At 39.1% G+C, this 27,403-nt stretch overlaps 2 protein-coding genes across 8 annotated transcripts; both read right to left on the bottom strand.

The window, feature by feature from the left end:
• Positions 1–75: 75 nt before the first annotated feature.
• Positions 76–27,234, bottom strand: LOC139122574 (uncharacterized). 7 transcript variants are annotated; one of them, XM_070688116.1, is made up of 14 exons: positions 26,730–27,230; positions 24,755–24,900; positions 24,437–24,554; positions 24,160–24,227; positions 23,758–23,831; positions 22,601–22,800; positions 21,596–21,683; positions 20,999–21,129; positions 20,249–20,337; positions 19,650–19,799; positions 19,099–19,213; positions 18,246–18,483; positions 17,630–17,832; positions 76–495 (listed from the first exon to the last, which is right to left on the bottom strand). In XM_070688116.1, exons 1-13 carry the CDS (start codon positions 26,961–26,963, stop codon positions 17,672–17,674), a joined length of 1,812 nt encoding a protein of 603 aa, XP_070544217.1. In that variant the 5' UTR covers positions 26,964–27,230; the 3' UTR covers positions 76–495; positions 17,630–17,671. The 7 variants fall into 7 exon arrangements, 4 of the variants coding, with proteins under 4 accessions (XP_070544217.1, XP_070544216.1, XP_070544218.1 ...); XM_070688115.1 differs by having other exon boundaries at positions 76–700; positions 17,654–17,832; XM_070688117.1 differs by having other exon boundaries at positions 17,654–17,832.
• LOC139123330 (uncharacterized) lies at positions 7,986–13,134 on the bottom strand. Its single transcript, XM_070689485.1, has 5 exons — positions 13,113–13,134; positions 10,090–10,339; positions 9,487–9,679; positions 8,442–8,785; positions 7,986–8,148 (listed from the first exon to the last, which is right to left on the bottom strand). Exons 1-5 carry the CDS (start codon positions 13,132–13,134, stop codon positions 7,986–7,988), a joined length of 972 nt encoding a protein of 323 aa, XP_070545586.1.
• Positions 27,235–27,403: the final 169 nt, after the last annotated feature.

The raw sequence follows: 27,403 nt of genomic DNA, 5'->3' as shown, positions 1-27,403 counted from the left end.
TTAACAGTCTATCCTAGCCTAGATTCCTCTCCCGTCCGCTTGCCTCCGTACCTCCGTCCCAGGCAAGCGGACGGGAGAGGACTCACTACAGTCTATCCTTGCAAATCAGCGATTTGGTCAACAGGCCGAACCGATCTCGGTATTAAATTTGAAAACCTCGTATCTCGACATTAAAGCAATTCTGTGACGTTAAGTATGTCTGTACGGCAATAAAATGATTGCATCTTTCGACATAGACCCCAGCGTCTATGCTTTGGATAAGTGAAATTATTACTGCCTATTGCGTCATAGAGGTAGACGGTGCCCATTTACTCGAATGGATTGAAAGATTCAACCGTGTGCGGGCGCTCCAGCTTGTGGAGAGCCTACCCAGGGCTGAATCTCTTAATCTAAATCCACGATTGCACGTCAATATTCAGTCAGCTCGTCTTCTTCTTTATTATATGTACTATTGCACAAACGTCTGGGACAAAACTTCTCGTATTTCTCTAAATCCTACATAAAAAGGGTGAAAATGAAATCACGGTCAGACTTAAGAGGCACCCAGGTAATTTACATTCTTGAAGACACTATTTCATAAACGTAATGAAAAAACGAAGTTGCTAATTTATGGCCAAGTTTTTGATCATTGTGAACGCTGTTGACCAGGGATTATCTTAACTTTTTGTTTCTTGCCACATTTCTGTAGAAATGTCTAGATCTGCAAAATGACACATGGAGAAAGAAAATACGTAAACTTAATAGTTAAATTGGTCTGAATGATTTAAATAGATATATCATCAAATGTACTATTGCACAAACGTCTGGGACGAAGCTTCTCACATTTCTCAAAATCTTCTCATAAAAAAGGATGAAAATGAAATCACTATCGGTATGTTACCGGATGTATTTTTTCCTCGCGTTTTCAAGCATTGACATGTGCGGCCGTTTCGTTTTGAAACTGATATGCTAATGAGCGTCTAATGAGAGAAACGATGCAATGCATTAAGCTAGCTATACGAACGAGGTCATTAACTCACTGACTAACTGAACAGTTACTCAAATAAATGAGTAAGTAGATTAGTAAATAACTGAGAAAGTAATTAAGTAAGCAAGTTAGTAAGCAAGTTAAGTAAGTAAGCAAGCTAAGTAAGTAAGTAAGTAAGCAAGCTAAGTAAGTAAGCAAGCAAGCTAAGTAATTAAGTAAGATAAGGGGGTTTACACGTGGGAGTTAAGTCCGGAGTAGACACCGGAATAAATATAAACCTGTGTCAGTTGGACGTGTGAACAGACAACACCGAACTAACAAAGAACTAAATTAATTCGGTGTCAGAGGGCTGGTCCAGGTTCGGTGCTCCGTACTAAACAATGGCCTATTTACACGTGTGACCAGAACACCGAACTAAACGCCGAACTATATCCTGTCTTCGGTTCGGTCATTACCACAATGGACGGTGTTCAAGTAAGAAGCTCTCGCGATCGCGGCAACAATTGGTCACAGGAAGAGATCAGGCTACTAATTTCAATCTGGAGAGACGAAAACGTCATCCGTATGATGGACGGCACGTCGAGGGATCGGCAAGTGTATGAAGTCGTTGCTGCCAAGGCCAGGGAGAAGGGACTCGAGAGGACAGCGGAACAATGCCACAACAAAATCAAACGGTTGCGAGCTCAGTTCAAGTCCGTGTCCGACAACAACCGTCATAGTGGCAGAGCTAGAACCAGATATGAACTGAATGGCCTCGCGTGCACATTTTGTAAAGTGCTTCTTGGGGTATTGGCTTTTATGACATTACATTGTTTTTATTCCCGAAATTAATCCAATCTATCTAAATTTGACATTATCCCCACTGTATTACGCAATGAAAAAAAAGAAAAGAAACCATTTGAAAAATTATGATCCAACAATATCTGTCGATGCAAGTGCAAATGGCTGAGCAGGCTCTTAACTGGCAGAGGCCGCGTTTGCGTATAAATTCTGCATATTTCACATATAATTGCCATGTAGAACGAGTTGACCTACTTCACAGTATCTCAATGCGCCCAAAAACGATACAATCATCTGTGCCGCGCCGTGTAGCAGCAAAATGAGTTCGTGACCTTTGAAGTACGCGTTTCAAAAAATAAATACCCATGGGAACCTACTTACCACGCCACACAACTCATGTACAGCTGACTATGGTGCACTTGTCAGGCGATGGTCGATGATTCTGGTTATTGCCTATATTGTCAAGTTCAATGCCTAATTTACGGAAACACGATCCGCTATCTGCGGACTACGTGCTGAAGTACATTGACTGTTCATGTCAACGATCGTTTCTCCCTCTGCAGAGTTTCTGTATCCCGTTCAACAACGCTGTACCTCGATCACACGATAGTGACGCTATGTAGCTGTGCAGTATTGAAACTTATCATAAAATGGCCACCTCGTCTAACAGTAACACGTATTGTCAGGATTATCGTACGGAAAAAAGACTGCAAAACTAAGACTTATGAATCTTCATCAGAATTGAACACATCATGATTGTACACGAGTATCAACCGTGAATGCACGTTGAGCTCGGCAGTTACACAAGCATGGTACGCTACATGCATAGCCCTACGAGTATGGCGACAGTGTCCGGCTTTGGCTACGCCGGGGGCTACGCCGCCTACCGGAGGTGGGAGGCGGCGTAGCCAAAGCCGGACACTCTCGCCATACTCGTACGGCTAGCTACATGCACTGCCGCGATGCCGATCGTATGCATATTCCAAGGCCTATCCCAGAATTTGTTTCACAAACAACCTCAAAGGAGAGCAACATACTTCTATGGACAATGACGAATACGTTTCTTGGCGAAGCAAAATCAAAACAGTGCAGCAGTACATGAAGTAGGTCATGGCCTTGGACTCTGTGCACGAACCTGATTGGACACTTCAATACCTTTGACCCAAAGTTATTATTCATCAGCACTTCCATGCCATGAGGCTAGGTAGAGAACGTATTACGTACGCAGTGTACGCTGTGTGTTAGGAACGCACACAGGGAATGCACAGCGTACACTGCGTACGTACGCAGGGCTAGCGAGAGAGTTGCCGACATCGACGGTTATTTACGAAAAAAGAATAAAAGACTGGCATTTTTGGAAGCGATCGAGTAGCTGCGGTAGGCAGGGATACGACTTGGGCCCAAGAACGCTGAATTTCGGCAGTAATTTGGCTTTTTACGTCAAGTCCAAAAATGGATTTGAAGTCACCAACTCTACGTACGGGTCTTTGCAGGGCTGTGGTGAGCGGGGCTATTAATAGCTGTAGCGGAACACACAGCATCGTACGCAGGGCTAAGAACGTATGTACTCATTTCTGGCGATCGAGCAGCGAGGGAAACAATCAATTACCAAGGATGAAGCTAATTTGCTAAACGAGATTTTATCTTGAATAGTGAGTTGAATGAGTAATAAAATATCATATTTTTAATGTTCAATACGAGGTTGAAACACGGAGGGACCGTGGTTGAAACCAGAGCTATCCAGCTGTAGCCAACCTGGACAAGCACATTTCACAGCGCCCTCAAACAGTCGATTGTTTTCACTTGTCATACGCGGCGTAACAGAAAAATTAAAACTTTCATAACTTCATTAATATCCAAGCCACGCCCACCAAAACCTTTTCAGTTCTAGCCATTTGAATTCTGAAGATGTCTACCAAATTTGACTGAAATACGTTCAGCCGTTTTTGAGAAAATGGACCAACAGACAGACAGACAGACATTGCTAACACCGCTTCAAAACGTACTGCGCATGTGCGAGATTACTCCTGACATGTGGGAACAAACATACACATACGAAAGTGCGTGATACTTCCACGATGAGCTCAAGACTGGTCTGTTTACGTTTGTGAAAGCGCAATTTAGTGAAATGTAAGAGTCGTTCAACCTTGCAAGATGACTTAAAGTTTGTTAGAGGTTATTAATCGGCCAAAAAATCGCTGGCTGTACGGATCAACGTGTTGTTACTCAGACAGTATCTACCAAAGAAAGAGAATTGCACTTGCAGGTGCCGTATGCTATGCGTACCACTGCAGTACAAAGACAACTGAAGAAATGAAGGTAAGTGGATGGCTTTGGTGAGGTCACAGGTGTTATGTGGACCGGGTAGCTTGTAAAAGTGTAGTTTCTGCTGTGAGTTTATGCTACGTTCCGACGTTATGATACGTAGTCTTACCATAAAGGCTACGTTACGTATAATAAACGCAGCTTAAACTCACAGCATAACTACACTTTTACAAACTACCCGGTCCACATAACACCTGTGGGTAAGGCATCAGTTTACAAGTGGTGAAGCCACAAACTGATGACGTCGAATCGCCTTACACAAAACATACACACCTTGTAATTTGATTCTGTGTATTGTGTATGGCGATTTGACATTATCAGTCTGTGGCTATACACATGTAAAATGTTGCCCTTTGGTAATTGCTCGGGTATTTGATGATGCTGCCCGACTAGTGAACTTGTGCATTGTATGTATATTAGAGTACCTTGTTCCTAAAGATACAAATTATAATTTTTCCTATGCTACATTGTAGGAACATTTTAAGTTTTGTGAATGACTAAAACCTTAGTGACAATGATACGACATTGTCATTCATTCATTCATACAATAAACATCAATATGTCAACCATGTTTCAGGGACAACAACAACCCCATCCCCAAATATAATAATAAAAAGATAAATAAAATAAAGTGATTGTCAGTTGTACGAAAAACCCAAACAGATGGTGACTTTGTTAAATGTATCTAATACTCAGAAGCTTTTATTGATCATAAAAATGGGTGAACTATAAAATTGTCAAGATAGCAATCATACATTAAGTTGATTATAAGTTTTATTCGGATAGTCATGATCCTGCAAAATAAAAATGACATTGATCACTGCATGTATTTCATGTAATGTTACATAAGATGTATACATTATGATTTATGTTAATACTACAAATTCATGTTATATAATTGTTCAATATTGACTAAAGATAAATTCATTGAAAGACAAAAAAGATGAGCAAATTTCAATTGTTTATACTACATTGTATTTACACAATCAAAGTGTCCTACTGTATTTGTGAAGACTATCAATCATATATGGCCCAAAGACAAGCTATGGAGTCATTTCCACTGTACTGCCATTGGTGAACAGGATCAATTATTAATTGCTAAATAAGAGCTGTGTCGACATGTCCTCGAAGTCTTTTGTCAAATTTTGCCAAAATTCTTGATACCTAAAATACAATTTACAACCTAGGTGTGTGATAAAAACCTTATGTAGTCGACCATATTTTCAAGATGGCAGATTTCTAATAGCTAAACAAATGCACTTGCAAGAGCTAAAACAAAGTGTTGAGAGATGGAGAAGGTTTGTGCGAGGTAAAGCAGAAAACAGCTGAAAAAATGCACAAGTTTCGTTAGTTGACAGGACAGACCAAAGTTTCAGGTAGACAAAACGTAAACTTGAAATACATCTACTAAGCCAATGTCCCAAACTCTTACCACATGTATGGTTTTGATAAACTTTTCTCTATTAATGCAATTCAAGATCCTGTGATTTTACCTCTCAGCATTTCATTTAGTAAAGAAGTATTTGAGGTAGCGAGCATTGCCGATGCCATCTGATGCTAAAAACACTTGCATGTCTCCAAGAAAGATATTTACAAATTGAAATCTTCTATGTTCTATTGAATCATAATTTTGAAAGAAAGGGTTTCTAAACTTTCCTTGAGTAAAAGGAGACTCATTATTAAACAATACACTTTGTACAATTTAATTCAGAGTTTGACATATTTACAGAATGGTGTACATATAGACAGAGTGGTGGTAATCATGTGTATTTTACAACAGTTAGTGATCCAAGAGTATATGGAGTTGCATTCGAAAATGAATTAAAATACAGTAACATTTGATCAATTAATTCTTGCCTATTCAAACAGGAAAGCATTATGGCTCCAACATTCCCATGTGTATGACTGTCAAACAGAATTGCATGACCATCAGGACTGACTATTAACAAGATTGATTTCCCTTGAAGAATGAAGATGCCTGCTGATTTGACTGGCAAAGATACCAACAGGTGAGTTAGTGTTTTGTGACACATTAGTACTATCACTTGCATTATTGACGATATCAATAGCTGTCTCATGTCCTATATCTTGTATGTTGAGGTATGTAGCAATGTTGGCAGCTTCTACAACAGACAGATTTCTTCCCTGGCTTGTGACATATAAATCATATAATCTATTACCTTCTCTTAATGATGTTAATACTGTGTCTATTAAAATGGTAGGTAAGTTATTGGCGGTAGATATAGTGATATTGTTAAATATATGATTCCAGAATGAATTGCCAAGAATTAAACAGATTAGAGTGCAAGCATTGCTCCCATTACGACCATCAATATTTGACTGTGAAATATGTAAGGGGAAGGCCCATAGTTTGATTTCACCTTCATGGTATACAAGATTAGCTGGTTGGATTTGAATGTGTCCACAACTGGTGGTAACTGAATGGTCTTTCTGTTGGAAGATTCTTTCATTTCTTTTTTTCAGTAATTGGGGGCAAGTTATTTTACCCCTGGTTGTTTTTGTGTGGCCCGTCTGCTTGCAGTGAGCACAGCTCCTGTTTACCGGTATTTGCTGATATGAATCTACTCGTTGACTTTGTTGTGTTGATAAATGAACCTGATGCTGTTTATTGTGAATTGGTTGTTGTACTGGAGGGAATTTATCAACTTGATTTTTGAGACATTCCTTGAAATGTTGTGATCTGTAATGATCTTTGTCCTTTGTGGTTGATACATTTGGTCATCATTTTGCATGTCATATTCATTTCGGTTTGGGTGCTGCTCTCGATGTTGTGTTGGTTGCAACAGACTTGCATTGAAATTTTCACTGATATTTCGCACACTTTCTAACAGTAATGGGGTACATATCATACATTTGTTATCAGAAGAAGCTAGACAGTGTAGATGACAACTGTGACCACAGGGTAACACTGTCATTTCCAAATTAATCACTCCAGGACTCGCAAATGAACATGATTGAAAATCACATTTCAAGTCAGCATTTGGAACATTGGATGGTCCAAAACTGAATGCAAGTGGTAACAATTTGCTTGGAATTTCAGCCTGTAAGGTTGGTAGGCTGTATGTTAATGTCCTTGTGGTCTGTTCAACAAGCATTGACCGTCCACAGTTTATAGCAACACTCTCAAACAGCTGGACGAGATACTCGGCAGTTCTACCTGCTACCATTGTGTAGTCATGGGTCATATCTCCTCTGCCATACCCATGTAAGAAGTGAAGAGGATAGTCAGTGTTAAGTCTGGAGGAGGCAAGGCTGTGTGCTGTTTTGGTGATCATCTCTGCAGATGTATGGGGTTGTATGTGGTTACGAAGAATAGAATGCCATATTTCAACCTTTTTCTCAGAAAGCACAGATGAGTAGCTGTCGTAAAGTTCATAAAGATCAGGGATGTTGTCAGTGTGGTATAAGTTGTCGGAAAGCATAGATAGTGTAGATCTGTCATAGTGATGCCTTTTCCAGATAATGAAGAGAATAGCAATCCTGCACATAACCTGTAGATAGAGAGAGTGATTCCCAGAGCGGAAGATCACATTATAATGAAAGATGAAGATTGGTATCTGTTCTTCCAAGATGTGTTTAAGACATAGGTATTCAGGATCTTTACAGTGATTGAAGTGAGGAAGGATTAGGTTACGCACAAGCTGCCAACCAGAAAATGCAGCAGTGATAACAAGAGAAGCACGGTATGGTTTGGGTCTTGATGCCAACTTGCCTCCAAAGACAAAAGAGTATAGCTTGCTGTAGAAGAAGTGATAAAGTTTGACATGATCATCATGAAGATTTAGTGAAACATGGAATGGGCCTTGAAGAGGAATGATGTTATGTGTTAGTTTGTTGTGTGCAATCAATTTCTTAATAAAGTAGAAGGTAGGCCAGTCTCCTGGCGCAGCTATTAAGAAATTTTCAGAATAAGAGGAAAGAGTGGTGATTTTTGAAATACATGGGTATAGGCATTGAGATAATCTTCCATTGAGTGAAGAGGCTGCTCAAATTCATCAACAAGGTGTGTTGTGTGTAGTGTTGCTAGTTCTCTCTGGTCTGCCTGTTGGTACACCCTGAAAAAGAGGAATGGTCATATTGTTATACATATTGTACGTACTTGTAATAAAAAAAATATTGTTATATTTACACTGTGATAAGTGTACTTGTTAGCAGGCTTATTTGTCACTTTTTAACATTTTTGAATCAAACTTATTACAACAGTATGGTTACGGTGGGTCTGCAGTTTGCTTAGCTCTACATGTGCTGATCTGCTCTAGAGGGTTGTCATTCTGTGTGCAGAAGGCCTATCTTTTGTTGTTGTTTACTTTCAAAACATAGATTTGATTACTTACAGAAAATTTCATACCTGAATTGTGCCGAAGAACTGTTGAGCATTAAATTATCCATCTTCTGCATATGTTCTGGAAGGCTGTTGATGAATGGCTTGGTATATTCTACCATGCCTGCTTGCATGATGGTTTCAATGTCATCCAGACCTATCCCTCCATAACATTCTTTAGGCCCATCTCTTGTGTTCACCATCACCACTCGATGAACAGACTGGGGTTTCTTTATTGCCAGAATTGTAGGATGGATGTCCACCAATGATGTTGCCATCTTTGTAACTTTAAATGTTTTCAGATCTGTGGCTTGGCGAATAGTCTGGATGTTTGTAAAATCATCCAGCAGATGAATGACAAAATGTCTAGCCTGCAGAATGATAGACGTAAACCTGTATTGGCAGTACTGTAAATATATTTTCAATTAAAGCAGAACGCTAAGGCTGGTCATTTTACAAATGCCATATCATTTTAGACTGTTCTTTGATTTTCCAGTGAATTTTATGCCTTGATTAAGTTCATTTTATGAATAACTTTTAGAAGACAAGGTAATTGGATGTGCAACAGGTAAGTACAATCACAGCAGAAATAGTGAATGCATATTGAAAACTCAGATCAAAATCTTATCATGATTTTCATAGGAAAATAGGAATGATACTTGGAACTTAAAGGGACAAAGTTTGCCAATTTTTCATAAATTTTGTTTGATACAAGACACCATTTATATTGTTGGACATGTTGAACGATACTGAATGAATGTGTGACCATGTGGGTATTCGACCTAGGTTTTAGACACAATACATGAAACCATCGTGAAAATGAATAAATGGTCATGACCATTAATTTATTTCGTGATGGTTGCATTTAATTTGTCTAAAACCTAGGTTGAATACACCCATAGTCACCCATTCATTATCTTTCAACATGTCAAACAATATAAATACTGGTAGTGTCTCGTATCAAACAAAATTCATGACAAAATGGCCGACTTTGTCCCTTTAATGATTTCCTACATTGTTACTTATTTTGCTGGCAGTAAAAATTATTAGTAATTTTATTAACATTATTTACCATCTTTGCTTTTGTTAGCAATGAAGAGACAGATGAGGCATTCTCTGTAGCAGTCTTTGCTCTGTGAAGTGTGATGGTGTTGGGTGCAGCACTGAATCCCATGATTGGGCCAGCCATCAAACTGTCATATGAAATCCCATGCTGCATTAAATTTAGGCCACAGTCCTTCTGGAGTTGGTTTGTTTTCTGAGATCTGCAAGGGTAAGTAAGAGAGTTTGATCATTATTACAATGGTCAAAGTTTTGGCACATCAAAGATGTAATATACATGTATTTGGGAAATAGCCGGAAATATTACAGTATTCCTGCAAAATCAATTAAGCCTACGGTAGTATAAGTGCCATTTCACAATTTAACTTACCGTTATGATTGTTGATGATATAAAATTCACTTTAATAAGAAGGAATGTACTCCACTAAACTAAATGTGGGAATACAGGAACATTTCTGCAGCATACCAAGATGTATAGGAAAGTTTTGCAAATTAACGACTAATTTTGTGAAAGTAATGAAATAGACAAAGTACAAATACATGTACCGTGCACGTAATTATTCAAGTTAAATCATACCAATTCAGAATTTATTGACTATCACAACATATTTACCTCATGTAAGCAAGAACATGAAGTGCAGCAGTGGCCCTCTGTCTTATTACTCCAGATCTTGCAAAAGATAGTCTTGAGTCATCTCTTGACAAAGCACAGACCATCATTTTGAAGAGACCTGGACATTTACTTTCACAGAAATCTTCCATGTGCTTCGGATCATATAATTTATTTTTAGTATTTATCTGTTGGTGTCGGTACAGCTCTACTTGAAATTTGGCCATGAGTTCCGGGAAAGTTGGTAGGAGTTCTGAAAAGAAAATTGTCAATGTTTGTCAATACTAATTCCAAAATGCAGACAAGAAACAATTGCATGGGAGATTAGAGCAAATTTTCTTCAAGACATGCATACCCTCAAATTCATATTGTCAAATTTAGAGTTTAATAATCAATCAATCAATCAATCAGTCAAAGAATTTGTAGTGCAAAGCCTGAGAAAATTATCATACATCTGCCATCTTGTACCTTGCATACAAGTGGTAATTACTATGTGGTTGAGAGGATATTTGACCATCTGAAATCCCCTGCTAGTTGTTGGTAGATGGAATTGCCTGCTTAAGTTGTTTGAAACTGTTACAAAAGTTACACACACTCACCTTTTTCAGCACAACACCTTATCACACTTTGGATTTTGTCCCAAAAATCTAAAGATACCTCAACCTTGTCATGAAGTAATTTTACATGAGTTATCGTATCATCTTTGTCACTTTGTACCTGAAATGTATATTAAAGAAATTGGCATATAGAGATAAGAAACAAAATGTAAGATAGAGACAAAATATTCATATTACAGGTACATGTACCGTTTTTCACATATTTGCTGCCAAACAAATTTACAGGTAACATTGATTGCCTTTTTTTCATATCTGCAGGTTTCCATGAACAAAATGGATCTACAATGATGAAACAATTTTTTTCACAAAAGATTCAAAACTAAATTCTCACTGTAGATTCTGAACAAAGACTGAGATACTTGAATCTAAGGCTAAGAGAGATGTGTTAAAGGAGACCTGTCCACTGATTTAGTGATATTTTTGAGAAGGTCAATTGTCATCACTTGGTGTACTTCAATTTTTTAAAGATCTTTGCTGATATGGCCTACAATAGCTTTGATTATTTTGCGAGCACATCAGAAACAGATGCAAAATTTGAAATGTTCAACTTGTACAATGACTTACATGTAGGCATACAAAATTTCCGGTATGTGGGAATAGTGACAATTAACAGTTATATTTTCTCCATTTACAATTTACGCTTTACTTATTAATGTTATCATTTTAAATTCCTGGCATCCAGTCAGTATAATTCATTAGATAAAGGCATACTTTGTAGTATTCTGGTCGGAATAAAAGTATGTTTGTTGAAAGATATATGAACTTGTCAACCACACTTTACTGTTGCAATAAATTTGATATAATATTGACAATATAATAGTGCAGTATCTTGATTCATTCTTGCTCACTACTTTCTGACTGACACATTCAACTTGACATCATAGTGTATATAATTTTCCAAGGTGTTGAGACTTCAACCACATCAGTCTCCAGTGTCAATAAAACATGGGATGCAAGTAACATGGCTCCAACTGTTACTTTCCAGACTTTGACCAATGTAATTACTATTTTCACCAGATGATATATTTAACTTAGGGAGGAATATCACATGTTAGCAATAAAGAGAAAATTGGAGGCTAAAATTCAGATCAATAATAATACAAAGAATTACCACTATCATGAAAATTAACATATTGGTTGATATGCTGACTAAGGGACTGGTCAGTTTCTTCAGCCTGGGGGGGGGCCGGTGGATTCATGGGGGGGGGTCACCCTGTTTTTGACTTTGGTGATAGGGGGGGTCACCATGTTTTTGAAATGCCCAATAGGGGGGGTCAGTGTCTTTTTGAATTTTGACACAGGCTCATCATTGCCTAAATGCTAGTGTCAGCCACAAATTTCATCATTCAGTTGTATTTTTTGGCGCGCCCTTCGGGCGCGTGTAACTTTAATAATCAGTCGTATGTTTCAGCACGCCCAACTTTAACATATCAAGCATACATATATCAGAGATATCTGTATTCAATATTTTTCAGTGTTCCTTCAAGCTCATTACTTAATATATCAGACATTTTTCAGCACGCCCTTCAGGTGCATGACTTTAATATACAAGGCATATACATCAGAGATATCAGGATGTTTCATATTTTTCGGCGCGCCCTTCGGGCGCCATACTTTAATAAATCAAAGATATATGTCAGAGATATCTTGATGTTTGCTATGTGAAAGTGTACCATTATGAAATCTGCAGTTCATATGTAAAGGATGACAAATTCCTGATACTTTTATGTTCTCTCAATGAGAATTCAGTATGAGAAAGCAACATGCACTAATATTTCACAATATATATTTGATACAGTGACTTATTTTAGAGATAGAAAAATGACAAGAATTCTTTCCTTCTCATTGATGCAATTATTTTCCTTTGTTTCACAGGTTTTCTGTAAGAAGATGCTTTTTTAATAACAAAATAACAGTTAAAAAAGGCAGTTTTTGTCATTATTAGCTGTGCTTTTATGGTTTCAATGTTACAAGAAAAGGTCTTCTCAAACACTGTAAACATCAGATTTGGCTAAAAAAGCTCTCTATGGCTCAAACTTTAAGATTGACACTTTGAAATTCCTGTCTTAAAACTGATATGTCAACAATTTCATTAAAACATAGAATGACTATTTAAAATACATGTAAAATGTAAAATATATATATATATATAGTGAGTATATATTATATATATATATATATATATATATAGATATATATATAAAAATAATTATGTCCACCTTTTGCTTCCGAGGCGCGCGGGGGGGGGTCACCCTGTTTTCGAAATTTGGAATAGGGGGGTCAACCACTTTTTGACGTCGGCAAAAAATAATCCACCGGCCCCCCCAGGCTGAAGAAACTGACCAGTCCCCTAATTCATATGTCAGAGTCCAGAGTCAGATGAATGGACTCCCAAATGATTGCACTCACCTGTTGGTCTGATTCTCGTCATTACTTTCATCTTCTGTAATGTCCTTGATTCTTCTGTAATACTTTGCACAGATATATGAGCTGGGTTTATAGTTTGGAATGTTTTCACCAATTTTATCAAAAACACTGTAATATTTACGTGGAAGTTCAACGAATGACGACGAGTGAAGTCCTGATTTTATATTTGAGCAAACGCGACGTCGTGAGGAACTAGTGTAATGCCTCTTACATAGATATTCGCCAAAATGCAATTTGCATTCCTTGCAATAACAACATTTGAGATTTTGAACAATTTACCACTGCAGGTGTTGCCATAAACTGACCTTGTTCGCGGTCCTTGGGCACACACGGGAGTTGACATGTTGACGTGATGCAATGTTGTGCTGCGAGCAGACAACAAAGTATTGACAATGACGTCACAATTCCTGACTAGACTTCGATGGGATGCAAATTTGTTCAGATCATTTTAAAAAACACCAGATTATCATATATAGTTTATTAGGCGTCTTTCCGAGGATGTTGACCTCAAAGTTAATCTTGGATGCACGAACTCAAAGCAGGAATTCCCAGGGAAACCCCTTTATTGTTATGCAGATCTTGAAATTGCCGGCAGATCTCTACTGTGTCGCCGACTGATTTCGCGGGCAAAGACAGTCTGAAAGGAGCCTATGAAATTTGCATAAAAGTTCGTGTTAGAGAGCCTCGTTTTCGTTACGCTGATCGCCACTGCAGTGAGGGATAAAATACGGCGAAAGGGTGGTCTTTAAATATCGACGTGCAGCAAAACGTACAATAGCTAGAACTATAATTTTTGCTTTCAGTTGTAGCATACATACTAATGATCTGTTTTCCTTGGGTAAACTCACAAAAGTTGAGAAGATTTTATTTAAATCGCTACAAAGTGGGTGGCGAGGTCGACCCGCCAAATGCGGAAGTAAACTTCACCTTTTTCGTAAAACAGCTCGATAATGACCTTAGAGGTCTTAAGCCAAGCCGAAAATTTCAGAAAATATTCATTTAACTATTATCAACATTTGGTGAAATTTTCATGACCGTGCGACCATGGACATGTATTTGCGGCAGTGTTGAATGTTGGCATGCAGTTACCATATCGCTGTATACGTAGATCTCGAGGGTCTATGAGTATACGAACACCCGTTACGCTACGTACACTCCACGCTGTTTACCGCGACCAAACCACTTGTAGTTCACACGGCGCGGGTGTTACACGATTAATCTTTCATTTTTATCAAAGTTTACTCCTATAATCTCGGGTCACTGATGTTATATATAAATAAAGTATTTAATTAATGTCACATTATGACCATCAATACTTAAAAATTTTTTTTGCTAGTTACATGAGTTGTAAAATGTGCTAGTCTAGTTTGAGCACGCACGGTAATGCTAGCAGGGATGGCCGCAACGCGCAGCTGTTTACCGGCTATCATTCTAGCCGCATCTATATTCACGTACTCGTGTGCGGGATACAGAGTAGCCGTATTTATCCACGGAGATTTTTTGCAGTCGATGTTATTTCCTACAGTTTTTGTATGCTTGCTAGCTACTAGAATGCGAAAACGGAAAAAATCACTCATAAACGAAACAGCACTGCTAGTCAGTACGACGGGTGTCTACCACTATACTACGTGTACGGCCGCAGACAGTGATAAACGTAGCCCTTCTGTCACCGTAGTGTTTTTTTTTCCATTTGCACTGTCCACGACTTTACCGAGAAGCCAGCCAGGCAGATTGTGTTGGCCAGTGAGGTAACACAAGCTTGCAGTCTTGCTTCCTCGTCACAATCATTGAAAACATAAACAGAACCGAAAAAATCTGCCAAGTTAGCCGGTGAGGACCGAGAAAGAGCTGAAAGAGTTTACGTGTACACTCACGCTGCGCTGTAGGTCGCCATGTTAGATTTAACACATGAACGTCGCTGCATAGTCAACTTCAACGAGACTTATTTCAAAAACGGAGGCTTAAGCCACTGAGATTTTTTCAGATCGTATGGACCTACTCAAGATACGTCCCCTCCCTACTTCTCATGGAAATTTGACTTTGGATATGCTTCTGCGGCAGTGTTTAGTGAACGGCATTTTCGGTCGCTCGAAAACCATGAAAATAAGGCTAATTCAAAAACGAATCGATAAAGCCCCCAAAAAATCATCGGCGAACACTAACTAAGAGTACAATTCAGCCGCTAACTGGAAACAGGGCGGATGCTAAACGAAGGCTGAGATATCTGCGGATAAAATTCTGGCGAAAAATGCCATAACCGTCACTCACTGGCTAGAGGGCGCTGTTCGAATTTGAACTAAATCCCTAATTATGCATGCAAATGAAGTACCCTCCTTTCAGACTGAGAAAGTTGTCGAAAGTGAGAAAAAATTATCAGTTTGAGAGCGCTTTTCACTACCGTCACAAGTGTGGATATTGTGTCACAAGAAGTATGTCAAAATACATTAAAAACGGGCTAAAATGCCAAAATATTTTTATCTAACATTCAGCGGAACAAATTGCCGTAGGGGGTAACGAAAGGTCATCGTTTTCAGCATTCATATGCAATTTATAGTTCAGCGCAGTCATGTTTATTGATCAAGTGACGTAATGTAGTGTACCCAAGCGTGGCATTTTTAGTGTGGTCAAGTAACTAGGGACCTGTGTTAATATTGATGTAAACACTTTCTAGAATATTTCCATGTATTTATTATAAAACAGAACTAAAGATTTTGAAGACAAAAAGTGAACAAGGCATGACTTTTCCCGCGAAATCTTCGCTGTGAATGTAAGCTCGCGCATGCGCACTCGTTCTGAAGCGGTGTTGACATCGCTGCGACATAACCTCGCTGCGCGCATGCGCACGCGAGGTAAAAACGATGCCATTTTACGATGAGTTGTTAGTAAAGGGAGAGCAACTGATAGTAAAGGGAAAGCAACTCCACACATCGTTCATATTTGGTTGTTTGCGTTTTGTGTATGATATGTGTATAATATAAGTGTACATCATGTTTGGCTGTTTTATGTAAAATGTCGCTTAGCCATGGCGGGTACGATATAGTGGGAATAGAAACCGTATTGTCGCCTGTATACGGTAGTATGGTTACAGAAAGTATCCGATGAAGTCTGGCGCTTATAAGTGTGTCGCCTATATTTCTGTTCCATCTATATGCGATTATTGGTTGGTTTTGGAACAGTTTTTTTAGTGTTTCGTCTTTTTCAAGTTCACTCCAGTTTTATGTCAGGGCCTTCTTGATTTTTGTCGTGTCGATGTACGGGCTATACGTTGTTATGAAGACTATTGTATTGTTGGTGGCGTTATTGGTTTCTTTTTGTTGTTCAAGCAGTCTTTTCCTGCTTTTATGATCTGTCTCTCTGATAATGCGTTCTATTTCATTTTTTTTATATTGTCGATCTTGTAATTTTTCACTAATTTTTTTTCACTAAATTGTGTGACTTTCTGTGTAAAATCGGTTTCGTTGTTACGTGTTCTGATGTATGGTAATGTTTCACCTTTGATCAGACCGTTGAATGTTGCTGCCAGATGGCATGAGTTTCTTTGTAAGAACTGGAAAATATCTGTTGGTTTTGTGTGTGTCTTGATGTCGAGAATATTCTCTCTGTTGTACCGACGACCTTTGTAGATAGTCAGGTCTAAAAATGTGATTTCTTGAGAGGAGCTTTCAAACGAAAATTTGAAAGTAGGACGCATTTTGTTGATGTTTGATATGAATTCATTGAGTTCGTGTTGTGTTCCGATGAAAATCAGAAAAACATCGTCCCTGAACCTCAGCCAGGTCGGTATTTGTTGTTTGCGTTTCAGTATTATTCTCATTTCTGTCTCGTGAAATGAAGGCCTAATATCTGCTATTTCTGGCGAACAACCCATCGAGATTATTTCCGTATAAGAGCATCCCCCTATTTGCCGGTAGAATTCATCGTTGAATTCAAATGTGTTGTTTATTAAGATTATTTCTAGCAGAGCTATCATGTATTTCGTTGTTGGTTACTTGATTATGTAATGGTTTGACGATCTTTCCTGATTTAATGCTCTGCCAACTGATTCAATTGCCTCATAATGTGGTGTATTCGTGTTCATGGAAATCCAGTGTTACTAGTGTCGCATTGGCCGGAACTTTGATTGTCTCAATTTTCCGTATAAGAGTCTGTATTGTAGGTGTCTGTCTAGGTGTTTCATCTTAACATGAAATAGATAATGACATCAGACGGGGCGAGGCCAACAATATTCTCTCCTAGTAAATTTCTTCGCCGAAGGCGTCTCAATTGGTTGACAGAACACAAAAAGAGCGTAGACAGCAGCTACATGATGTGTGGGTCCGCCATTGCAAGCAAGCGATTGTTCTCTAGCCCAGATATTGCTGAGGGCGCTTGACCCGAACTAAATTCATACCTTGTATATGACGTGTAAACGTGAGATCGCTTAGATCGCTGATAAGGAATATTTACAGAACGACTAATCAGATTCCCTCAGGTTTAAAAAAATACACGTGTAAACCCACCTTAAGTCAGTAAGTATTATGTACAGAGTATGATGGATGTTCTCAAAACACAACGCTGCCGGATCCTGCCATCCTGGGGTCGGCATGAGCTGACATAACATTGCCTTTCACCATGGCAACAGTCGTGGATCTGTACGTCGTTTCCAACGCCATCTTGTGACCTTTGTCTTCCAGACTTCGGATAATGTCTTCAGGAAAGTCAACTGCAGGGAGTTCAAATAAACGGCGCGTCGTGAGAACTACAGGAAGTGTGACTGCGGTTTATTCATCCAAGCAGAGAGAAGCCAGATATCGGAACTGAAGACAAAACTCAAAAGCATTGCTTTTGTAAAGTTGACGAAAATAATCCACAAAGATACACGAAAATACGCATAATGACGTAATTTAGGAGGACTAATTGAATATCAAAATATCAATTTTAAAACATATCTGATCAACTAAGTTTCCTTATCTTAACAAGGTCTGGACGCTTCGGTTTATTTTAAGTAACCTAGGTAAGCTCGGTGGACCTACTGTATTAAAATGCCCCCCCTCTCTCTCTCTCTCTCTCTCTCTCTCTCTCTCTCTCTCTCTCTCTCTCTCTCTCTCTCTCTCTGTTCGCACAAGAAATTCATACCTTCATACCCAACTCTATCTGGGTACAGCCTGGTGTACAATCGTAATCTATCGATGGCTTCGTTCAAAGGTAAATCATACGAAAACAAGTTCAGGTAGACTTGTGTCACATCATTCAATATTCGTGTGCCTCCGCTCCCACCAAGGAGTGTGTACTGTTCTCCTGTTTCCATTCTCCGATGGGATATTACCGGAGTCATGGACGACTGGGGGCGCTTTCCGGGTTCAATGATATTGGCCTACATTTCGGAGAGACGTACAACATAGGCGAATCACAAAAAACTAGCAACATCCACTTTTGATTGGAATGCAAGATCATTATAGATTTATCATTTTTATATTTCTTGATGATTCCATACACAATTGTTATGGCAATATCATGTTATTTCGTCCATTCCGATTCATTTATATTTTGAAACGTAACTTGCCCCGGGCCAGTAACGAGAGAAATCATGGCGATTCAGGGAGGGGGCGACAAAAGAGTGTGGGTTTTAGTCAGAACAAATAGCATACAGGGAAATTCATCCGAGCTGGACAGTTGCCTGTATGACAAAATATAAGGCAACTCTTTCATGTCTATAAAATGTGAACACGTCCTTGACATTGCAAATCCCGGACTTAAGGCACTTGATATATTCTCTGATTTTCAGTGACAGTAGATATTGAGGTTGAAAGAAATTTTGATATCTTTTTGTCCAAAGCCAAGAATGAGATGCCTGATACTGGATCTTCAGCTGAAATTCAAGGAGAAAACATACTGGGTAGATACTTCAGAAAATATGTCGGCAAGTGAAAATAAGGAGAAAGCCGTCGACTCGACTCGCCACACGAACTTTTAAATCGGTGTACAATACCTGACTCTGATTGGCTGTGGTGCTGCCCGTTGGCCAGGTGAAATCTGACATGTGATCGTTCAGCAGTATTCCATCATCCGTCACCACCCCACTGCCAAAGAACAAATTTATTGAGCTGGAACGAAGAACATCGTTATGGAGCAATCACTTGTGCCGCAATCACAGTACTTTACGTAAAGCCGGTGTACAAGGGATGGACAATTAGAGCTTATAGGAGATTAGTTCGACTGCAGTCACGCAATTTGATTTCCGCGTTCCAAAACCATTTTTGTTCTAACTTGCAGAGCATGCACACATGCAACACTTTCTAACAGCTATTCTTCCTGTGATCTTAAAAGGCAGTATTGCAGCAAAGATTCAGGCATTTCTCTGGAGAATGATCAACCACAAAGATCTGATGGTCGAGCACCGATACAATGCGAGGCTACAGAATTTTTTTATGTTCCTGATTGTCAGGCAGTTTCTCAAATTTACGTAATGTATGTCAGGGCTCTTGCAGACTTGTCGTTGTAGCCAAGAGGCAGTAACAAGTACCGTGACTCAACGCTTACCTGGTAAAGGAGACCATGTTATGATCCGAGTCGATTACGCATGCGTGAGCTGTTCCATAGTCTGGACTCGGGAAGAATGGACCATAATATTCTGGTGGGAATGTCCTCGTGTCGTTTATCCTCCGACGAAGAGATTCCGCGGCCGTTTTGCTACGAAGGGAAACAATGATATTCGCATCCATCGATCCATATATATATATATATATAATATATATATATATATATATATATATATATATATAATATATATATATATATATAATCACTTCTATTCTTGCATTAATATATACATACATATATGTATATATATATATATATATATATATATATATATATATATATATATATATATATATATAATTCACGTCTATTCTTGCATTACGCACATTACCATTGTCTCCTACATAAACAATACATTTTTGAAAGTTTCAAAAACACTCATCTAACTTTTATGTGCGCTAAATTGAGCAAATTTGCCTTGTATTTCGAAAGTATTCTAAAGTATGTATCATTTTTGTGGCATATTTAAGCTTCTTGCATTTCCAATTTCGGTGATTGGTAAAATTAACAAATGTAGAAATTCACAACTACTTTCTTACTTAAGCATGATGTTTGTAAGGTCGTCGATATCAGGAACAAAATCTGGATCACCAAGTCTGGTCTTCTGAGCAAACCCAAATTTTATGGCCTGTCATTTTAGAAAATACGTAATCTTTCTGTCAACGTCCAGCATCTCTTGCTCTCCGTAACTGTACATCAATACACTAAGTTGCACTTTACACAAACAAACATATACTGATACTGTTGAGCGAACAAATCTCAGGCTACTTTCTAAAAATTTCAACAGGTTTGTTCAATGGCAGCGATACAAGAAACCACGTGTGATACTAACTACTGGGATGTATTCAGATTGGTGGAAAAAAACTTGGAAATTAGACATTTATGTGCATTAATATGCGGAACATGAGATGTAAAAACTACAAAATATGCTACTCGAATTCGGTAAAATCGAACCAGACTCTTAAAGCTTTTAAGCGCAAGTGTGTCACCATCCCCGAGTGGTTCTGACTTTGAACGTTTTGTCAGGGAGGACCAGGTCAAGGGATTGGCTCGTTTGCCATCTATTTCTATGTCCTTTGTATTTTTCAGGCTGGTCGTCGTCTCCCTACTGTCCCTTGTAGAGAAGTGGGGAGAGCAAACCGAAAAGCCAGACAATAGTATGACTTGAAGATCCGACGTATCTCTACAGCTGACTAAATAGGATTGACGAACTTTCATTATAATATGCCAATATATTTGTTAATCTGTCAGTGACTAGACACATGCTTTGCCGTGTCAGATTGACCCACCTCAACCGTTCTATGATAGGATAACGGATCGTCCTTTTCACTCGGCTGCAGGTTGTATCCTTCGAGGATACCTACGATCGACAAAAACACAGGGCCACCGGACGGTGCAGGGACTGTGTACAACGTTTGGTCTGGAGGGGGGGGGGGAGAGAGAGAGAGAGAGAGAGAGAGAGAGAGAGAGAGAGAGAGAGAGAGAGAGAGAGAGAGAGAGAGAGAGAGAGAGAGAGAGAGATTGTATCGAATATTTATCTGGATACAAATATTGCAGCGTCTATTGTCTTTACATGTCTCTGTGAGAAAAACTAGATTTGGTATTATCTACAACTCTTCTAGTATGCTTTGAGGCTTCTGAGCGATGCAAGAACATTTTCTTCTCACAAAACAGATAGTCATCGGCAAAAGTTCACGAACATGGTAAAGATTTGATGTATACTCTTGTAATGAAAATCAGTGACCAAACAGTTCAATAACCATCCGAGTTCTCTACGAGCAAACTTTGTGAAACTGTAAGAAATGAGCTCGTCGATTCTATTGCCACATCATGGCAATAACACTTATTACATATCGACCTGTCGTGACTTTTTAGTCTGAACATACCTCGGTAGGTAGACATCAGTGGCTCTTTCCAGTATGCCTGGTAATTTTTCAGATCTTCAGCTGTAATATTGCCCCCAGCCTCTGCTACCTGTAACGTAAATTATGTTTGTACACGTTAGTAAGTATATATGTCAATGTTTCTGCAGAGAGTAAGTACTTTAGTCCAGTAGTAAGCTACGTACTTAATCCACAGAAATACAAACAAATAAATAAATTGCTTAATCGATAACGCAATCAAATACTGTGGTCCATCCATGATATATTCTTTGGTCTCAAATTTGTTGGGGCTCATGGAGTAACTTAAGTTTAAACAGGCTGATTTTTGTTAAAATCGAGAAAACAATTTTTCCCATACAATAACGCAAGGATGGCGGCCACTTTTAATTTAAAGTGTCGGTAAATATTAGGTAATTTCTTCTCCAGTACCAAATTTGGCACGGTGACCCATGAGTTTATTATTGATTATGAAAAACTTGGTTAAAAGTTTGTTCGGGAAAGTTAAAAGTTAGTCTTTCGATTTCGAGGCGTGAACTACGTTAAATACACAATAACCCTTTTAAGTTCAATTTATTTATTTTGGCCCCTAGAAGACCAAGACACCAAAACGATCAAAGTGACAGACATTGTTGGAACATTGAAGATCACTGTCAATGGTGTTTCTCAGCAAGGCGGGCTGTTAAGAATCATGTTTATGTATCTTGCAGGGTCTTGAAAAGGTCAATTCAGTTACAATGTATTATGGGATATATTTTCCGTTTGCTTCTGATCACTTTTTTCAGCAGTTTGACCCGATAGCAACAGATCAACCTGGCAGGAAACGCAATGAAGCAGTAGATTAAACCACAGCCAGATTTCTACATTTAACGTAACTGAACATATACTAACAAATTAAATGGGATCCCCTGATGTTTATAATGATTGAACTGACACGAAGAGAACAGTTACTGTATACCAAGGTACACAAATATCTGTACAATTACTAAATAAAGTTTATAACTCCCTCACCGCATCAATGATGCTCTGGGTAAGACTTCCGTTGTAAAACGCATCGACGCCCTCGGTTGCAATCGTTTGTAAAACATCGGCCAAGTCGGGTCGTCTGAGAACATCGCCCTCTTTGACTGGAACTCCGCCTGGCGCGAAAATGTTGCGTAGTTTGGAAGAATATGCGAGCTTTTTGTCCAGTTCGTCCGCAATTACTTCAGCTGCGAGAAGACGCGAGAGTATATATGATCAGTGATAAATGCAAATACACACACAGAAAGTTAAACTGTGTTTTTCGGGTTGGAGGTCACGGAGCGTTCATACACGACATATCCTTTCAATTCTGGGGTACACTCGAAATTTGAGTCATCTGACAAAATCGACATTTTCTGATATACATATTTTGTCTTATAATGTTACCATATTCATTTTCTCTTATTCGTTGACAATATATCCCTATTTTTCAATGTTATTCTTGACAAAGTGTTTGACACATCTAAAAATATCAGCCTTTTGAACCACGTTTAATTATAAGGCTTTGCGAGTTATAAGAAATTGCAATGATCCCGTCAAGTTGAAACATGCCGGTGTGTTGTAGATCATGTGATTGCAGTTGCAGGAGATACGCACTTTGACATCTTACTAACTTTGGCATGGCAAAGAAATCAAAATAAAAAAAAGTAGGCAAAATAATAAAATAACAGCAATCCTGTGTTTCATCATGATGTATGGAGTGCGTAAAAGTTCATCATTTGTTTCATAATGAATACCTAAGTCAATTAACGTGGATTAAGTTAGAATGCGCCTCTTGGACAAATATCAAGACTCTCAGATTTTTAATACCTTTCTAGTATACCGCTTGTATGGGTTTATTTTGAAGCTCTTTGAATGGTCGAAAGTTTTGTTTTTCTCAATTGATTTAACACAGCGATGGCGGCCATTTTGAAACTTAAAATAGCAATAAATGTTGGTTAATTTGTTTTTCTAGTACCAACATTTGCCTGGTGACCCCTGATTTTTATTTTTGATTTGGTAAGAGCATGCTTGAAAGTTTCAAAGTGGAAAGTTTGAGCAAAAGTCTAAGTCTTTCACTATCGAGGCGCATACTAGCTTAAGATGAGTTGACAATGTTGCCATTCCAGACTGAAATCACTTAAATTGATGGAAGACATCGTTACCGAATCGACTTGTGACGTAAAATCCATTTCTTGATAAATCTATGACAGGTTGAAAGAGTTCTTCCCATTGAAGCCTGAAATAGTAATTGAATACCAGTACAGTACATTCATCAAGGCTGGCATGTCGGTAACTTTGAAGAAGCCGGGGTGGGGGGGGGGGGGAATGAAGGTTGGGGTCTCGCACTTGAATTGAAATTGAACGCGAGCCAAAGTAAATGGTCATTTTGACGCACAAGAGTTTGGGCCTTCCTCTTCGAGGGGTGAGATTAAAAGAAACGACAGCCTGTCTAAGGAAAAAAATAAAGGATATTTATAGTGAGCCAAGACCTAATTAAGATTTTTACAGTGGTACATATGTCTTCATAGAATTTGCGTTTTGTACAAGATCGATGTTTTTCTCACCTTCCAAATCTCTTCCAAGCCATGTACATTCCTCTAAGTTCCCCTGGTACGGCTATCGCTAAACCACCCTGTAGTAAAACAAAGCAGTAAAAGTTCTGAACAGAATGACGTTCGCACTTAAAAAAAACTTAATCAAAGTAACATTTAATTATAGAACTATTTAATTATTAATTCAGGGTTTTAGAAGAGCACTGGGCATGATCGGAACCCGTGTAATATCCAAGGAGTTTCCATAGGAACACACAAACATATAAACCGCCTGTCGCGATCAACTCACGTATGCTGAGAGAGTCCCGTTCTCGGCAAACATGTCAGAAGTGGCCGACAGCGGCGCTGTCTCCCTGAAATCCAGAGCGTAATAACTGCTTCCATTTTTGATGACCATGAATCCGCCTCTGTGAAAAATGAAGAGATGGCACGAAGAAAGAGTTGTCGCTAGTAACAACTTGCGATGAAAAAGAAGTCATTTTCTACCGCACTTACAAAATAAATCATCATCAATATATTTGTTAAGGACTGTACTATTAATCGGAGGGGGGTCTTGGAATAAAAATATGCAACTATTTCAGACTTAGAAAAGTTCTAATGACTTTACCCGCCAATTCCGCTCGATTGGGGAATGACAACCCCAAGACATAGGAACGTTGTTATAGCAGCATCCACCGCATTACCCCCTTTCTTCAGCGTGTCGGCTCCAACTTGAGAACACCGTTCAGCCTGGCTGTTAACAACGCCGTGTGTCTGAGTAAAAACAAACATACTCAAACGATTTACATGACTGCCACAGATCTGCTTATTAACTTACAGCGGTGCTGAAATGATGCTCAAACCAATTCGATTTCCTGTACTTCTGATGGCAAATCACGTATTTCTCTTGGAAGCCACAAAAATGGAGCCACACTAAACTTGTGTACAAGCTGGTCATGACGGACACTCGAAATAAAAACTCTCTATGCAATCATTGATATTCTACAACATGGCTGACGTGCCTCTCTTAGGGTCATGAGCAATTCTTTGGCGACCGAGCGAGTATCTTGGCAATATGAACAGGGGGCCAGTCTAAGTTTTGAGTCGAAATCTTTATTTGAAATTTCACAGTAGAAATTAATAAAATTATAAGGTTTAAGTTTTCGAAGAATATCAGTTTACTGTACCAAATCACTGATAACCTACAGATGCGCGGTGTCTGCACTGTTTTGAACGACGACCGTGTTATGCACACAAATATGCATAATTTGCATCTCAAGAAGCGAATCAAAAGGAACACGATTGGAACTAATTTGGGATAATTGGATGCTGAAGTAATGTTGATTTAATCTACAAATGTTATCTCATCTGCTTTTCTTTTTGTATTACACAATTGTTTTTATGAGTAATTTCCGATATTACAACATTCAGCTATATGGCACCTAACACTTTTGAGAAATTTGCAAATTATCCCATTATCCAATTATCCCAAATTAGTTCCAATCGTGTTAAGGAAATACGAGTCGGACCTTGCGTTTTGGCGTCAAGCTATGAATGGAATTTAGTAGCCACATCACCAAGTAGTCAAGCGTTCAATGAAAGTCCCTCGCTAGGCGACTAGGTGCCGTACATTGTGAGTTCGAATCTGATCGAGAATTTACTGAATTCTGACATGTAAGCTGTCTACACTTTTTAACTCAAATGATCTTGTAAGTTATAGCTTGGATGTAGAGCGCGAGAGAAATTGTTCCACCGACTACGTTACGCTAGGCAAAATATCGAAGAAATCACGCGATCGGTCAAGTGATTGCGATAATGTCCATGTTTACGTATGGCACTCTTGGATCAAGCAGGTGACACGTAGCACATGACAATTAAAATGCATTTGAAGATACTAAGGTCAACTTGCGCAATTTCTCTGTAGTACTAGTGTACACAATTAAACCCCATGGTGGCATATGAGTCATTCTGGAAAGTTTAGTAGGCGCAAGACTAGAATAACTGACCTTGAACTTTCAAGTTGACTTCGTTTGTCGTTGACGTGTATCATGATGACGCAGCATAATTACTAGCCGGCCATTGATCGAGACTGTTAGTGTCTAAAAACACAGGACATTTGACGCTTGCGCATGAAGCCGTTTCTAGAATGAGTGAAGCCGTACTCTTCAGATCAATTTAATCTAATCAGCATATCGCCTCAATATACGCTAACAGCATGGGAGGTCCGTAGAAATGTCCGTCCCCAGCGGTAGGGGAGGGGGTAGGGGTGTCTTGGTCTCAGCACAGGTTTCTTCTTGCTATGGTTTATTTTATTTTAATACGTTTGACTATGTTATATATTGCCAATAAAGATTTACCCCGCCCCTACCTCTGGGGACGGACATTTCTACGATCCCCATGCTAAGTATGCAGTCTGTCCAAAGGTCATGACCTGAACAGACAGTGAATCGCTCGATTTCAATGAAGACGAGGGAGCACGACACTACAGTCTACACTTGATCGAAATATACACGATCGTTACGGTCCCTCCTCCTTTATGGCGGGACGGTATAATGCAAACATGCAGCTAGGCTTATAGCTCCATGACGCAAATTAGACATTACCTCACTGTCATTCTTGTCCATTGTTAGAATAACTACAGCAACAACAACACCGATGACCATCACAGAGACACCGGCAATAACAAAACGCAGGGAGTACTTGGGGCATATCCTCGTACTCGTTACTGCCGTCCCCAGCGACCCGTTGTCCGTTTTCGCCTCCGATTCACCAGACGACAACAGTGGCGCTCTTTCCGCTCTCTCGGCCAAATTGGTTTTAGTCTGAGAGGACCACATGCCAACGGTCGGAGGCAGTTCGCAGTCGACAAAGTTCACTTGAACATGCAGGAAGTAGACGAACTTTCGACAGTAACTTTAAATTAACAATGTATACCGGAGCCCAAATTCAATAACTCGAGCTATCTACATATTTGGATGACGTTTACATTCCAGCAGAATGGAGAGCACTGGTCGCGGTATCGTTCTCAGGGCTGTATGTTGTCGCCGAAGGCTCTATGTACTGATTTTGTCTGCTTATCAAGATAGTGGAGTGGACAACTGTTCGCTGATACTAATGCGCCCTCAACCACCATCGCCGAGCGAGATTATGATCATAATCTTGATAAGCTCCGTCAATCAATCAATCAATCGCAGGCATTTATGTAGCGCCAAAATCCATTTCGAGGTAATGTTCCCAGGCGCTGAACAAGAACACAAAGATCAGAAAGCTCTGTCAG

This window comes from Ptychodera flava, chromosome 22 (assembly GCF_041260155.1).
Source record: "Ptychodera flava strain L36383 chromosome 22, AS_Pfla_20210202, whole genome shotgun sequence".
NCBI classification, from domain to species: domain Eukaryota; kingdom Metazoa; phylum Hemichordata; class Enteropneusta; family Ptychoderidae; genus Ptychodera; species Ptychodera flava.
Note: the sequence above shows the minus strand (reverse complement) of the source record. Positions and strands in the feature narration are given on the sequence as shown.